The following is a 17,045-nucleotide window of genomic DNA, read 5'->3' on the forward strand; positions in this document are numbered from 1 at the left end:
TGAACTCTAGTGAAGCTGGGTGTAATATACCACTGCATTTTCACATTGAATTTGTTTTACTTTTATCTTTTTGAAAATGTTTTTTATACGTCACTGGTTGGCCTTAGAAGCCTCTGTAATTTTCAGTAGGCCTTAAGGAACGTGGAACATTCGACTACAGAATAACTCAGCGGCGTAACATATTAAAAACGTATCACTGTTTTTTTAAAGCTAAATTTGATTTTTACTTTTCCTAACGTTTTCACCATTAAGGGTACTTAAGCTATTGAAACGGTATAAAGGTCAGTGGCGTAACCAATTTTCTAAATAGGCTCGTTAAGTCAGACGTAGTTCTCTAAGTGCGCTTTTTGATATTTCCCTCAGTTTCACCGCCAGAAATTCCAAATTACCATAACTGTAACGATATCTGAGGCAATGAATCGCCATCTCAAGATCAACAAAACTTACAGATTCAACTATTCCAACTGTTTTAGCACTGAAATAAGCATCCATTACAACAAACTGAGTTCGAATTACATGATGTCCATTCATCAATTCACTTCGAGCCTCTGGGGACCGACCGTATCACTATAATCGATTGAATATCATATTAGTGGTACTAATGCCGCTATTAGGTACCACCGGAGTGCACCGGAACGCGGCACCTGCAGCTCGAAGAGCGAGCCACCACTGACTTTCTTCGGCTTCCTGCTGAAGAGCTATAGCAGGTAATTGTCACCTGATAAAGGGGAAGTTTGTCTTCTTCGAGAAAATATCTGTGGAGTTTATGAGGAAGTACCTAGCTTAATGTATGATTTAGTGATCCTGTTAGTAATAGGCGCAATCGAAGGCCGGTAATTTATAGGGCTTTTGTATCAGTTATAGAGGTACTTACATAACTAATTTCACCATATTTCCAGTTAAATTCTTGCCCGTTATTGTTTCGACTAAGAGTCAAGGTCTCCGGGGTCATATCGGTTTTAAAATGAAAGTCAAACAATACAAGTGAAATGTGTTGTTTTCTTCTTCTCGATAGTGTTAATGATGCATTCAATTTCGCCATCAGCATCTTCGTCTCTCAACTGGATGAAATAACTAGAGAGCAGCTATCAATTACTGGACATTTCTAAGATATTTTATTGTGAAACTCGCTTTTGAATAAATGGCAAAGGCTCGGTTTTGTTGTTTTAACTAATATGTATCTTAATGGATGTAAGAAGAGAAATCGGTCAATGGCTGGCAAATAATATCAATGATGTATATCCATAGAGTCAATTTAATCAAAAAGTGGATTTTTACATTTAATTTGTTTTTAATCATCGCTTAATGGTATTCAAAGTGGCATTTTCGAACACAGATACAGAAAACAACTGACTGTCAGCGTATACTAACAATAGAAAAATAGCGCAACCTACATTCCAAATCCAAATGCACATTTCAAACTTTCAAATATTATTTTAAATATTATGATTTTTCATGATTTCCTTAATGTATGTCCTCCGGGTATTTGGTAATTTTTCAGTTTGAAAACGAACGTCTTCAGTGGCGTATCAAAAACATAATGATTTTTTAGGCCCATAAGAAACAAGACTTACCATTATATTTACCTAGAAGAGACAAATCTGATTTTCTATTAAACAACATTGAAAATTTAATTTTGGATTCATAACACTCATGAGAATTTTTTTTAACTTAAAATTAGTATCACCAGGGGCATCTTATAAATCTAAGTATTTCCCTAATTCACTGAACCAACTGATAAACTGCATTGCTTTGATTTTGAGATTTTGAGAATGCCTGGACAGACGATTCTGATTTGCCTTTTTAAAATTAAATTCAGTTTTTCACTATTTAAATGCGATGAGCAATTTTTCAACTCAAAATCGAGGTCGTTAGTAGCATTCCGCAGATTGAAGAAGACCAAATGTTAGTAATTTCATTGTTTCAATTTTTTAACTCTTAGTCTAATGTTCCCGTTTTCCTTTTTTGAAATAAAATTTAGTGTTTGACTTTTTAAAAGTACTGAGTAGTTTTTAAATTCAAAATTGAATTTGTTAGTAGCATCTCACGAATACAATAATTATTTTTTAATATCCTGAACATATGTTAATAAACATTCCAAACCTTTTCAACTGGTCACACCTAGGGGTAGGCCCCTGACTTTCTTTTTGCACCTCTTAAAAGCACTGAATAATTTCTCAACTGAAAATTTAGGTGGACTAAAGGCGGCATGGGCTGAAGAATTATTTTTTTAATTCTCTTGGGAAATATGAAAAGTTACGTGGTCTGCAGTTTTCAACCCCTGGGAGAAACGCCTAATTTCCGTTTTTAAAATTATATTTAGTTTTCAGTTTCAAGTGAAAATTGAGGTTGGCAGTGACATTTCATGAACTCAAGAATTTTATTAATAATGATTTCCTTTTAAAAATAAAACAAAATTTTTGACTTTTTGACAAGATTAATGATTTTTCAATTGGAAATTCAAATACTCAGGAGCATCTTGTCTCACATACTTAAGAATTTTCAAATACCTTTAAACAACATTAACATTTTTTTTTTGTCGATTGTTAACCGCTGAAGTGACATCTCTGGCATTTACTTTTAAAATTAAATAAAATTTTTTACTTTTTATATGTATAAGTAAGTTTTTAATTCAAAATCGAGGTTGTTAATGGCGTCTCACAGACTCTCGAGTAACAGAGTGTAATTTAAGTGCGAGGCCAAACTTCAAGGGGTGATTCTTTGAGTAATTTTAAGACAAAAAATTTATATAAATATAAGCCCGATAATGCTTCGTTTTTAAGATACAGGGTGTATATATATAATCTTAATAATTCTTTACCCTATTTTGATGTGTGGCATTTACTTATTGTTAAATGTTTTTTAATAAAAAAAATTGCAAACCATTTGTTTAAGTGTAGTTTTAAATAAAGCGTTTCCCTTGTTTGATTTTTCTTCAATTAACGGCGATATACCTGCGCATGCCACTAGCAAAAGGAGACAAACAATTTTTAACTCAAAAGATTCCTTTGTACTATAATACATTAAAAACTTTCGCCAAGTTTTAATATCATATTAGTTTACTTTTTCCTGCTATTTAGGAGTTTTTTTAAATGTAACGATTAAAAAAAAATCACACCCTGTATCTTGAAAACGAAATATTACCGGACTTATGTTTATAAAAACTTTTTGTCTTAGAATCGCCCCTTGAAGTTTGGCGACATATTTAAATAACACTCTATATATGTATTTCAGGCTTTCTTTTACTAAATTACCTATATTTATCGATTTAATCAAAAAGAGGTGCAATTGAGACTTATACATTTAATTTAATTTTTTGTTGCAAATTACTAAATAAAGGTAACGAAGGTGGATTTTGGAACACAGTTATGCAAAGCAATTGACTGCTGTCATATACTGGCAATAGAAAAATGGGGCGAACTACGTTCCAAATAAAGCCAAAATGCATGAAATTTTCGAATATTATTTTACATAAGTAATACTATTTTTATTTTTTATACTTTTTAGTCCGCTTAATCTGCATTACAGTACCACCATCAGGTGATGAGCAACACTGCTTTTATTTACTATACAATTTTTATTATTAAATTTTTGTTCCAGGTTGTCTCTTTTGAATCCAGTGTACATGCAAAGTGTTAGAATAGATTTTTTGATAAAAATCCGAATCAAGAAAGTTTGGAAGAAGCAAAATTGTCTCATACAACATTCAACGTAATACCTACACAAGAGAGGAACGAGTCAATGTACAGGGACATGGCTAATTTTGAATTCTAGACTGTTTCTTCATTTTCCGATTCATACACAGAATATCCAGAAGCTTTCTAGGTGAAAAAGAATTAATAAAAGCAAACAAATTATGTAGAAAATTTAATACAAATACCTCCCTGTAATATTTGTGCCCATACATCATCGTAGAATAGTGGAACCGATGCTACTAATCGGTTTTTGCGTTGTTATCCGTTATGTATGATTGATCTCGCACCAGAACAGCATAATGCAGACAAGGCATAAATAAACAGAGATGATAAACTGTTTAGTGGTGCGTACTGTTAGGTATTCCTGTAAACTGTCTGTTTACAGCGTTCTTAAAGATAATTTTGTTGTACACCACAGTAGATCGAAGATAAACTTAAAGACTGACAATTTCAGTCCAGTGAAGAGGAAAAATCTCCGAGTTTATGATCAGATGTTTATTGTTGTATTTTACAGGTAAGATCAGAATAATGACCATCGAAAATCGCTGTTAAAGTCAAGATAATTAATAGGGATATAAAGTGAGGTCCATAACAGTAAAACGTAATATTTTACATAAAATTACATTAAATTAAGCCAACGGAGCTTCGAAGCAGGTTAACAACACTACTGATGGTGCTTTTCAAGGAAATAATGGAATTATGTTACAAGAGAAAACTGCAAGGAAATGCTTTCCACTGATGCACTTACCATAAATCGCGCTTCTGCGCAGATTTTAGCATTTGCAGAAAAAAAGCCATTCTAGAATATTTATAGGCGCAACAAGATTTTTTTCTACAAGATAGAACGCGGAACTGTTCAGAGCACACAAAATGCGCCGTTTCTCTTCCTAAAGGTAACCATGCTGAAGACAAAGTACGTCTTTGTCGGAGGAATGAATGGCTATCGGACAACACAAGAGAAAAATAAATAGCCACGAAATACCTTTGATTTGGATGATCATCTTGTGAAATCCTTTGAAATCTATTTCATTTCTTCGCAGAATTTCTGCTAGAAGTGATGTCTCATTGCCAACTTAGATGCGGGCATAAAAATATTGATAAAAACATCCGAATGTGAGGGTTGTGGTGTCTGAAGAAGATGTAATATGGCTGAAACTTTCATTATCTATTGAGAAATAGGAACAGCAACGCTTATTCTCAAGCAATTATGGATGATCCCTGCACCTATTCCTCGCTCCCGGAGATCTCGACGTATCTAAAACATCGTAACTGTTCCGGTTTTGAAAATTTTTCCAGCACACATTTTATAGTACATATTTTCAAAAATTACCATTAGAGCACTGTTAAATTAATAAAAAAATTTAAAACAATGTAAACCGTCTCTAAACTGAAATGTGAAAAAATTGGTGTATGTATTACTTGTAATTGGGAGTTAAGATTGCCATATCTTTAAAAAATTGAAGTTTCAAAAGTTTGGGTTTCACAGCAACACTGGCAAGTTTTGCTACTTCTAAAGGTGTTTGGAAGCATTTTTCATTAGTCGTTTTTTTTATACATTTAGGTTTCTTAGCACACTTAAATCCATTTTTCCTTCAACTTAAAATCAGATATACAAAGTGTCTCTGAATATAGTGCCATAAATTCAACCATGTATTCTAGGTCCAAAAATGTGCTCAAAACTGCATATAAACATATATCAAAAGGCCCTTCGTTTTCGATATACAGGGTGAAAGGTTGGTTCTTGAGTATGGTTTTTTATTAATATTTTTGAAATGTTTCGAAATATTACAAGTTAATGAAATTTCTACTTTATTATAACTTTTTGTGTTCTTTTTGAGTCCCTTTCAAGAAATTGCCACATTATTCCACGGGTTGGGTATTGCTTAAAAAGTACTAAAACTTTATTTTACTTAATTTTATTGACGACTTTGTAAAAATAATTAAGATTTTTATATAAAAAAGGTAATATTGTTGAAAGTCGAAATCTTCAACAGTTTTCGAGAAAATAAAGACTTAAAAAATCGAAGAATACTATGCTTTATTATATAAACATCAAAACCTTTCACACCCTGTATATCAAAAACGAAGCGCCTTTCTATATATGTTTATATGAAGTTTTCGTCATATTTTGGGACCTATAATAGGTAATTGAATTTATGGCTCTATGTTTAGAGACATCTTGTATATCAGTGGCGTGCCAAAAATTCGCGTAAACGCTAAAAATTTTATACCTAAACGATTTATCGCTACAAATATATCTTTTATGTAATTAAACCCTTCATCCAGTTTTATTTAATATTAGCATTGCTTCAAATTTTCCTGGAAAAACGCTTCTAGCCTTTTACTTAACACACTAAAGTCGGATATTTGACATTTTGAATACTTTTTCAAAAACAAAATTAAGGTCACTAGTAGCATTTCATGTACTCAAAATTGTCTTTAATATTTTAACGTCTCTAAATTAGAATTTTTAAAACAAAATTCAGAATTCAATTGGTCGATGTATTGGGCAGTTTTACAATTCAAAACTGGGATTATCAGTAGCGTGCCACGGTCTCGAGACATTTTTAAAATACACAGAATGAAAGGTAAACTACATTGTTTCAATTTTTAAATTTAACGGAAACGTCCCTGATTTGTTATTTTAAAATAAGTATAAATTTTTTACTTTTTGAAGTTTTAGTTGGTCTTCAACTCTCAAGTGAGGTTGTTAGTGGCTTCTTATGAACTCAAGAATTTTCTTAATACCCTAAAACAAGGTTAAACTGCTTTGTTACGACTTTTCAACCCCTGAAGAAACGACTGTGATTTCTGCATTTAACATATTATTCAGTTTTGGATTTGTTGATATATTGACGAATTTTTATATTAATTATATCCTCAGCCACACTTAAACCTATTTGTGGGGCCTTAAAATTTTTTTTCTTTTTGAAAAAATTGTGTAATATGCCTGAAAGTTTTTGGGACTTCAAAGAAATGGGTTAGGAGGTTTTTGTTTAATTTTTACGTTTCTTGAAACCAAATACTGATGAAATTTTTAATCTAGCGTTTACCTAGATATTTGGAGATTTCTTAAGGTGCGATTCTGCGTTTTGTAGAAGTTTGATTTCATTTCAATAGAGATTTTATGAGTTCTTCACTTTAGATGTGCAATTTCTAGTATTCCACAAGGACAGTTATTAATTTTTTTAGAGGTGCAGCAGCTTTCAAATCGCAATAGGCTTTCAAAGCAACTTTGACGATTTATGAAAAATCAAAAGTTTAATTAAAGATGGGCTAGTAAAATAATTCTAACTCAGATATAAAACCCAAAATCTTCTATCCTCCATTATTCATTAATCGTTAACATTCACGCTCGTGGAAATCATGACACATTGAAGTTGCTGCTAATAAAGTCATCAAATAAAGAAAATTAACATACTTATGGGGTAATTTATCAAAATTATATTATGCAATAAAACCAGGACATGCCAAAAAGTCACATTACTATGTCTAATTACAAATCTAATTAGCGGCAACAATTTATTGTGACATTCACCGGAAAAAGAAGATTTACACGACCAGTTCTTTGTATTAAACGTCCTTTTTGATACTGAGCGCATCCTCATTTTATCTTCCATGGTCGCAAATGCGTGATTATGACCGTCCATCTGGAAATGTTATACTTTCGGATATGTAAATATTAATTAACGCCTTCAGCGAGTGCCGATGCCTTATTGGGTGACTGATGCGAATCTACCAATTTCAAAGTGCTTTCTCGTGGTCGAATCTTGGTTTTTCAATATGTAACGGATGGGATTACAAACAATCGCATTTGTAGTTAAGAGCTATAAAATATAATTATGAGTAATAAAAAAACCTGGGAGAATTCTACTTTCTTTTCACGGTCAAGTGGAACGAGTCGGCCATACATGCGTGTTTATTACTAGCTCGAACATCCACTATCATTCTACGATAATGCTAGAATACCAATTAAGGCACTTGTTAGGAAATTATGAGACGTAATTGCCTTTTATGTTTTTAAATCTCCTATGGATGTTTTAGGCGAATTCCTTAGGTTAACTGGAGTAGAGCTTCGATAGGTTAGACATGTCTTAGCCTATTGAAGGGTAAAATAATCGGAATGTGTGACATAATTCGTAGGTATGCATCCGAAAACTATTACGAATAGAAACCGTAATGGACAGGAGCATGTAATAACGAGTATTGTTCTAACTCGAAAAAGTGTAACAGCGCCTTACGTACTCCGTCATTACTTCACCCAACCTTAACATGGCTTTTTCATAACACAAGCATATTCTTCATTGTTTGAAAAAATTACATTTTTAGGCCTTGACGTTATTCGGCAATCGTGATGGTCATAAAGTCTCTTGACACCATTCTCTCACTCGTAATTACGTTCTATTTATTTTTCCTCAAATGCACGTATTTAATTTCCTAGGAAATTTATCTAGGTTTCCGCAATTATTGCTTTAATCATTGCAAGGAAACTTAATGATTTTGACTGCAACAAAACCGCAGGCCCAAGCCCATGAAGGGACAATAAATAGATCATATCTGTCGCTAAAATATTATATAGGTAGGAAGGCCCGTAATTGCATCCTCGCATAATGGAAGGTTTATTAAACTCTTGATAAATAGTGTGCAGCACAGAAAAGAGATTTTACAATGGTTTATTAGTTATCTGCGATACGATTTCATTAGATTTGAGACCTCGATAGGGCAATCACCACACAAACGATCTCTCGATTTGCTTTGAGAACAACAATGGAGATTATGTTTTAATCGCATTGATCTTCATCTGGACTGAATGACTTGCGGATGTATGTGCGGAGTATAGTCATTCAAGAGATTTTCAATTTCAATGTTTTACAGCGGTTAAAGACAATAACTCAATTTATAAGCCTTTGGGTGCACATAACATGTGATATTCGAAGTAGTGAAACTATGGAAAACATTGAAAAATTCAAGCTGTGAAGGAGGTTCAACTTGGAACAAAGAGTTCCTCCAACTGACGGTATCGTCATGAGACGGATTAGAATCGTAGAATTATTTGACTGCAATTTTAAAAAATAAAAATTATAATTTCATAAAATAGTATTCGAGAGCTAAAAGACATTTCAGATTTTAAGTTTGGAACATAGTTCTCACTATTGTTCTGTTGTCAGTATAGGGCGACAGTCAATTGTTTTGACCAGATGCGTTCGGAAATCCACTTCCTTACTTGTAAATGCGAATGGTTATCTCGTTTTCAAGCTATTAATAACATTTTTGTATTTGTGATGTGTCTTTGAACTTTTAATGCCACCTTAAAAAAAATTAAAATTCAAAAAGTTAAAAACCAAATTTGGTTTTAGTGTGAAAAATTAGGGACTGCTCCTCGGAAGTTAAAAAAAAAGAAATGTCAATCTGATTTTAATTTAATAGAGACACCAGCGAATAGCTACGCTATAATATTTCTTAACTTAACAACAATAATTAAATTCTTAACTTAATATCAAGTTTTCAACACTCGGGCGTCTCTCAAGCGTGGAACTCGAATAGCAATGCAAATGTTAACCTTGATTCAAGGTATTACAAAAATTCTCGAGTTCAAGAAACGCCACTGACAACCTCGATTTAGAGTTGAAAAATAACTAAACCTCTCAAAAAGTCAAAGTTGGAATTTTATTACAAAATAAGAGATCAAAGACGTCTCTCCTTAGATTTAAAAAATGAAGTAATGCAATTTAATGTTGTTTTTTGAAGGATTATATTTTCATATTGATTAAGAACTTTAAAACAATTCTTGATGATTTCGATCACTGATCGCTTCGATTTTATCTTGATTTGAAGAATTATTCTTCATTTTACATAGTCAAAAATTAATTTTTTTCTATACAGTGTGTCCGAAAATAATGTTGAAATGTTTTGAGGGTTGATTCTATAGATTAAAATAATAAAAAAAGTTCATATAAATATAACCAAAAAATTGCTTCTTAAAGGGGCTATAACCTCTTAAAGAAGAAACTCTGAAGATGGTTTTTTCGCCATATTTTTGAAAAGGTTTGCGATTAAATTAGGAAATTCGATCTACTTTAATAAGTTGAAATAAAAAACTTTTTTGTGTTAATAATTGCAGATTTTAGTCAGAGGCTTCACATATAGGGAATCTCCTACGCAAATGTTGCCCCAATTTTTTTTTGTGATATTTTTTTATTTTTAAAATCGAATTACTAAATCGTAAATATTTTTAAATAAAAACGGTGCTCTCATTTCATTTCCTTAAGGTAGACCGTTTTCAAGACAAATTGGTTTTTATGAACCGATACACGATTACATGGATATCGAAATGCCTCTTAATAAACATAGTAGGCATCCGTGTAATAGAAATACATTTTTATTAGCAGCAATAACAAGACTAATGTTATTAAAGATTTATTACTTATTCAGAACAAATGTTAAAAATGGCCTCGTTTATTTTAATGGATCCTCTAATTCTTTTTTTTATAGCTTTTGATGCCCATCTAATCGTGCATGGGTTTATACTCATTTTTCTGAAAAACGGTTTACCCTAACATTCGTATGTTAACGTAAATGAAATAAGAGTACACTTTTTTCTTAAAAATATTTGCGATTCACTAATTTGATTTTAAAACTTAAGAAATATGATAAATAAAAAAAATAAGGCAACATTTGCGTAGGAGACTCCCTGTATGTGATGCCTCTGACTAAAATCTGCAATTATTAACACAAAAAAGTTTTCCCATTTCAATTTATTAAAATACATCAAATTTCCTAATTTAATAGCAAACCTTTTCAAAAATATGGTGAAAAAACCATCTTCAGAGTTCCTCCTTTAAGGGGTTCTAGCCCCTTTAAGAAGTAATTTTTGGGTTATATTTATAAGAACTTTTTTATTATTTTAATCTTTATAATCATCTAACTAAATATGTCCACATTATTTTCAGACACCCGTATATGAAAAATTTTTCGAATGAAAAATCATTAACGTTACTTCAGAGACTGAAATGTTACAACTAATACCTTTTCTCAAGGAAATGCAAAAGTTATAAAATTCATAAGCCGTTGCTGATTATATCAATTTTGGGCAAAAAATTGCTGAACATTTTTTTTAACACAAATTTAAACGAAAATTTGAAATAAAAGAAAAATCACGAGGAACAGATTCAAAGTTTCTTCAAATCAACTTGAAACTTCAATTTTTGCTGAACATATAACGAAAACGTTTGCCTGCCTCTCATTTTTGTCAAAAATGTTACCCCACCTGAAACAACAAATGTCTGAAACGACGTTGCCATTTACCTGGTGTTTAAACAAAATTGTTTGTGTTAAAGTGGTCTTTCAACTTTGTATGTGTTCGAATATGTGATCACAAATTTTTTGGTTAGGTTGGCAACGTTGTTTACGCCAGTGATTTAGCATTTAAAAACAAAGTCGAAGCGCCAAGTTGCTATCTCCTGGTTAACATAAAAATCGCAAAATTTGGCTACTTTTGACATATCTTGAGCATGCTTTGCACTATCTAGATCAGACGCACACTCGAAGCTCTCGAATAGAAAAAAATTCTGTGCCAAATCTGCAATCAAATAAAACTGTCTTTTATCACGAATCCACGTAATTGCACATTTGGGTCCGTTCGGCCTTTCTTTCTAATTAACATTGATTAAGCCCGGTCTGCAACATGTAAGCTCACATGGATTCCTCGACCCAATTAGCACCCGAATTACTTAGCTTGTAGAGCGTACTATTGTAAATAATGCATTTATCTGATGCCGAGATGATTTCAACTGTATATCTGATCAATTATGATTAGGAAAACGAGGTTTCTATGATTATTACGATTGATTGAGCGGTATTGTAGCTGGCGCTTAATTAATCAATCAATTAAGCGGATCCTAAACTTTGATTAAAGAAAAATGAAAGTAGAATTTGAAATTTAATAACTATCAAGAAGAGGCAATTACAGCAATAAATTTGAGTGTTTTTGAAGCAACTTTCATTTACATGCAGCGAAAAAATATCATTATTATTAGAAATTCCATACTCAACAACAATGTCGCCGCTGTAATCTTGTAACTTACCCATTAATGACCAGCCTAGTTTCGAGTTTCCATGCATCGGTTACATAGGTAAATACCGAAAGTGAATTTACATAATTTACAGCCTTAAACTGGTCGCAATAATCGCCACCTCATTTTATATAGTCCTTTGTTAGTGTGACCTGAAAAGAGAGAGAATGATTGATTTGGCATTGTGTCGCTTGATAAGAGAAAAGAGGATGCAAAAATGAATTTTCTGGTTGATAAACAAGGACGCGGTTAACGAGCCTCAAAAGATGAAGAGCAATCGAATGTAGATCACCCAAACAGGTATCTCGTATATAAATCATCATCGGTTGAAACCTCGAGAGCTTTTCAATTAAAAGTGGGTGAAAGCGGTTTATCGAAAGCTTGTTGTAAATCGAAGAAAACCCAGGGCCCTTGGACTTCTTATGAGAAGCATATCTGAATTGCCTACTAATAATATGCATATAATAATTGTTATTTGAACATGATTAGTGAGAGGTAGAAAGTACAAAGGACCGTCAGAGGATCATACGACAATCAAAGATTTCTAAGGAAATCAACCCCAATAATTGGGATCCTCGCTAGCTTTCATTCTTTTATTTGGCCTATAGAAACCAATGAAACGTCTGAAATTAGAGGTATAAAGCTGTTGAGGAAGTACAGATATCTTTAGAGCTACCAAGTTTTGATCCAATTGTGGGATTCCATTGCCCAATATGATTGCCAAACTAGGGTTTACTCTATTGGTTAAATTTATCAGAAGATTTTAAAATCGCTGTTAAAAAACCCTTAGAAAAACTAACTAGATTGTTCTGAGATAATAAAACAATTTGTTGAGTTTGTGCAATACCACTGATTATCTCGATTTTGACGTGAAAAACTGAATTTGTTTAGGTAATGGAAAATTAGGGACATCAACCCAGGCATCCAAACCTTGAAGCAATGTGAATTTCTATCTTGTTTCAGAGTATTCTGAAGAATCCTTTAGTTTGTGAAACTCCACCGAAGATGTTGAATTTGAGCATCAAGGCAGATAATTCTTTATAAAGTCGCAAACTGAATGTTGTTTTAAAGTGGAAAAGCAGGGGCGTCCGCCAGGATTCGAAAGCTTGCAGTAATGAAAATGTTCATCTTGTTTGAAAATATATAGGAAGAAAATTCTTCAGTTCGTGGAACGCCATAACTGACCATTAAAAATTACTCAATTCTATGAAGTCACAAACTCAATTTTAAAAACCAGTGGCGTCCTTCCAGGGTATAAAAACTTAAAAAAATGTAATTTAGATATGTTTCACTCATGACCTCAGCTTTGAGTTGATAACTTATTAAAAATATCAAAACGTGAATTTTATTTTGATACTGGAATATGGAATCAAGGGCATCCCATTAGGGGATAAAAAAAACCATAAATAAATAGGAAGAATATAAAAATTTAACCAATTTCTGTTTTTTTTTTTTAATTTTATGGTATATTTGATACATGCCTGATGAAAATTGAAATTGAAGAATTTTTTAAGACCACATTATTAATGTGTTGTCAGCTGTATTTGCAAACTAGTTTCAATAGAAATTTAGATTGACAAATACTTTTTGAGAATTTTTGAGAATTCTGCTTCTATTTTCATTCTTGCAGTTATGTTGAAATCACATTAATAAGTTGGTCCTTAAGGTCTAGCTTACATCATCCGGTATGGACAAGAAATTATTACATGAAAAAATAAAAAATCGTCGATATTCAGTTAGCCAATTTTATTGCCAAAACGGAATCATTGGAATAATTATTCTGTCAGTTAAATTGAACAGTTGACGCTAAGTGAGGGAATTTTTGCAGAATATTGTTTTATACGATATACCAGTGAGCGAAGATTTCTAAAATTAATAACATTTGAATTTCAAAAGTGACTTTTCTTTCACATTCATGAACATATAGGATGGTTAATTAATCATCTGTTGACGTATCAATAAGCACATTACTCTGTGCCTTTACCAAGTACTGAATATTTCCGAAATTCAATAATCAATTATGAACTCTAAGAAATGTATTTTCAACGTTAAAAATATACAGAGGAGTCCAGTAAACCTCTGTTCAACACTCTGATTATTTTTTATGTCAATTTAATGAATTTAAACAACACATACATATAATACACACAACGTGGCGTGGTGGTCATGGTTATATGCTAATCTATTAGCCTGTCTCAGCTGACCAGTGTTATGTAATATTATTACTCACAGTTTGAAGCCTCATTACACACATTTATCTGAAATTGCTTATTTTCCCGGTATGTCCAGTAATGCCCCGTAAATTACCGGCCTGATTTGGTTCATATGTCAAAACTATCAACTGTCATTGGTTTTACGTGGCATATGTCATCTATTCTGTTATTATTATTATTTGTGCCATTATACTCAAATTCAAAAATATCCGGACAAATTCAATATGGCTTGCCGTCTTAATAAAAATATTTTTGCGACAATTTACCAATCATACAATTGTCGTTCTATCTTATTCCAGAGCGAATGATTCCTATCCCTGCATTCTTGGAGTATTTTTTAAATGAAAAAGTACAATTCATAGAAAATCTGGATTTTTCATTAATAAACAACTAAATTGTAGTCTACCTGATATATCTAAAATCACATATCCGAATTAACAATTGAGATTAGAGTTTTCCCAGCCTAATGGATATATCTTTGTTAAGAATGATCAAGGTTTTGAAGTTCATTAGGTTAAACAGGTCAACAAAGATGAAAACCTGTAACATTATGATCAGTAGATATTTCCCAGACCTCATCTTCACTTAATTTTCTTGTTGATAATTTTTCTTACTTGAAAATTGTATTCAGTATACCTATGTTTTCACTGCCTTTACATACATTTTCTCTAAATGAAAAAGAAGTGCTCAATGTATTAGTGGTACTTCGATTGCCACACAAATCATTGGCGTATTTGACTCCTCAGAGTTTCCGAAAATGTTTGAAATTTTGACGGTTTCCCACTCCGTGTAGGTCTGCCCCTGATTTTTTCGAATCACCCTTAAATCTAGAAGTTGCAACAATTTTACGTATATAATTCTCAATATTTGCCCAATACCTCGATTTTCTTGCTCTTTCACCAGAGTGTGTTCCTACCTCATTAAAATCCAAACTCCTCCAGATCTTCCCGATAACCCAACAGAATAAATCACACTGTAACGATCTGGTATGGCGCGTGCCCCTCAATCACGCCGACACCGATCTCTCACGATTCTTCAACACGCCGCGAAGATGAAGATGAAGAATGAAAGAAACGCCGGGCGCTACTAAAGGCGGCTTCCGACTGAAGAGTCGGCGCGACACGGCACACTTCGAGCCCCAACTGGGTCACTCTCTCGCAGACACCCCCCCGGTCGGGTGCGATATCACACCTTGTTGGGGATCTGCCCTTGGGGGGCCGTAATTGCCGGCTGTTCTTCGCCGAAGATTGGGTATCACACCTGTGTCGCAACTGAAGAACCAGGTGCACCGCCGGGTTTCACTTTTACTGCTCGCTTAGACCATCACCTTACCGCGACTGCTCTCGGTTATCTGTCGAGTTGTACTTATCACTGGAAATGTAATGGTTCCCCCCTAAAGTCGTGATTTGTCACACTTGGGAGGTTTGGTGATAGGCCGATGACTCAGCGGTCATAGCGGAACAGTGGAAGGCGGATTGCTCAATCGTCCGAAGACGATGTGAACAATCCGTCTGAGTTGTCCAGTTGATTTCTTGGATGATAAATAACTAGGGACAGAATCAACAATTTTTGGCAGTAACTAGCTCCTAAGTACTTCCTTCTCTAGATGTTGTAATAATGACTAAATATACCCAGGTTGTCTCAGAAACATTGGTACAAATGCATACAACGATTGAGTTAATCATACCTTATACAAAAATGTCTTGTCTTCATTCCACAGGGTGTTCAAATAATTTGTTTAATTGTCTTGTCTAACGTCGATCTACATCAATTAAATCTTTCTAGATTCCTTAAAAACGACATTGATAAAAAACAGGGGCGTACTGGATAAACTGCAATGCAAAGCATGACTTCCTTGTAAGCTTCAATTATTGTTAAAAATTTTCTTCTTTTGTAGAGACGCCAATGAACAAATTATTTCTACCAAGACTTCTTGAAAAGACGAACTACTTCTAAAAAGCAGTGGCGCACTAATCACGTAATTTAATTAATTTAAAAAGTTCACAGTCTTATGTAATTCGTTTCGAATTATTTTAAAATCCATGCCCGCTAATGATTTGAGAGCATTTCATTACATGCATCATTCGATTTTCTGGGTCTGCATTTGTTGTATTTGACTAAAAAGAAAACGAGGCAGTGCGAGCCTCATTCTATAAAAAGAAAAAATGGAAAGAGTTCAATGGGTATATATCAATTTCTAATTTAGACAAATTCCCAATAAAAGCATTGTGCTCCAATAAGAGTTAAGAGGAAATCTATCCAACTAGTATATTAGAAAAAATCCAGAAAAATGTACGTTAACACCAAATTTTGGCAGCAAAACGTCTCAACTAGGTTTTTCAAGGTCTGCATTTGTTATACAGGGTGTTTTTTTTTCAGGTATATCTACCATTGCTATCTTCGAAATGGTGAGAGTTACAACTTGGGTTAAATTAGATAAAAGTTGTCTCTATTGGGTCTCATTAAAGAAACCGTTACAAGACTGCTACATTTTCAGTGGTTTCTAAGACATTTGGGAAAATATGAAAATGGCCCAAAACTTTAATCCCTCGTATTTCGTAAACTTTTTGTGACAAAAAAAGTTTAAATATAGTTAAATTAAGTTAAGTAAAAGAAGTTTAAAACCTTTTACTCTGTACAAAACGAAATATAGAATGTCATTATACAGCTTTTAATAATTAAGTAATCGTTATCAACTTCATTATTTTAAATACGGACCTAGAATTTTTATTTCATATTTTGAAAGTGCTTTTTATTTCTGATAGTCCTGTATATAATTTATTTACATTTATTAATGTTTTAACTCGAATAATTTATCATCAGACTATTTTTTATTTATCTTTTTAAACTACATTGCATTCTAAGTCGCTCCGGAAACGATTTTCTAACAAGTTTAATATTTATTTTTCAATTTGTCAAATAAAGTTGTTTTTATACTTATTTTCCTCTGTTATAATCTATTTTACAAGCTAAACTTATAGAAAATTAATTTTCAGTAATACCATTCAGTAACGACGAAAAAATTGATATGTTAGTTGTGTATTTGTGAAGTTTTCGTAATGCTA

General features: G+C 32.7%; 1 protein-coding gene across 3 annotated transcripts in view; it reads right to left on the bottom strand.

Moving 5' to 3' along the window:
• Sb (Stubble) overlaps nucleotides 1-15,312 on the bottom strand; it is a 40,956-nt gene extending 25,644 nt beyond the window's left edge. Inside the window, exons 1-2 of one of the 3 annotated variants that reach the window (XM_066391024.1) lie at nucleotides 14,897-15,312; nucleotides 11,780-11,919 (exon numbers count right to left, since the gene is read on the bottom strand). In XM_066391024.1, the coding sequence (XP_066247121.1) occupies nucleotides 11,780-11,816 (37 nt within the window). In that variant the 5' untranslated portion in view covers nucleotides 11,817-11,919; nucleotides 14,897-15,312. Of the gene's footprint in view, nucleotides 1-447; nucleotides 596-11,779; nucleotides 11,920-14,858 lie in introns of those variants that run through there. The other 2 variants (XM_066391035.1, XM_066391043.1) reach the window with 2 other exon arrangements.
• Nucleotides 15,313-17,045: the final 1,733 nt, after the last annotated feature.

Source organism: Euwallacea similis, chromosome 1 (genome assembly GCF_039881205.1).
Source record: "Euwallacea similis isolate ESF13 chromosome 1, ESF131.1, whole genome shotgun sequence".
Taxonomy (NCBI): Eukaryota; Metazoa; Arthropoda; class Insecta; order Coleoptera; family Curculionidae; genus Euwallacea; species Euwallacea similis.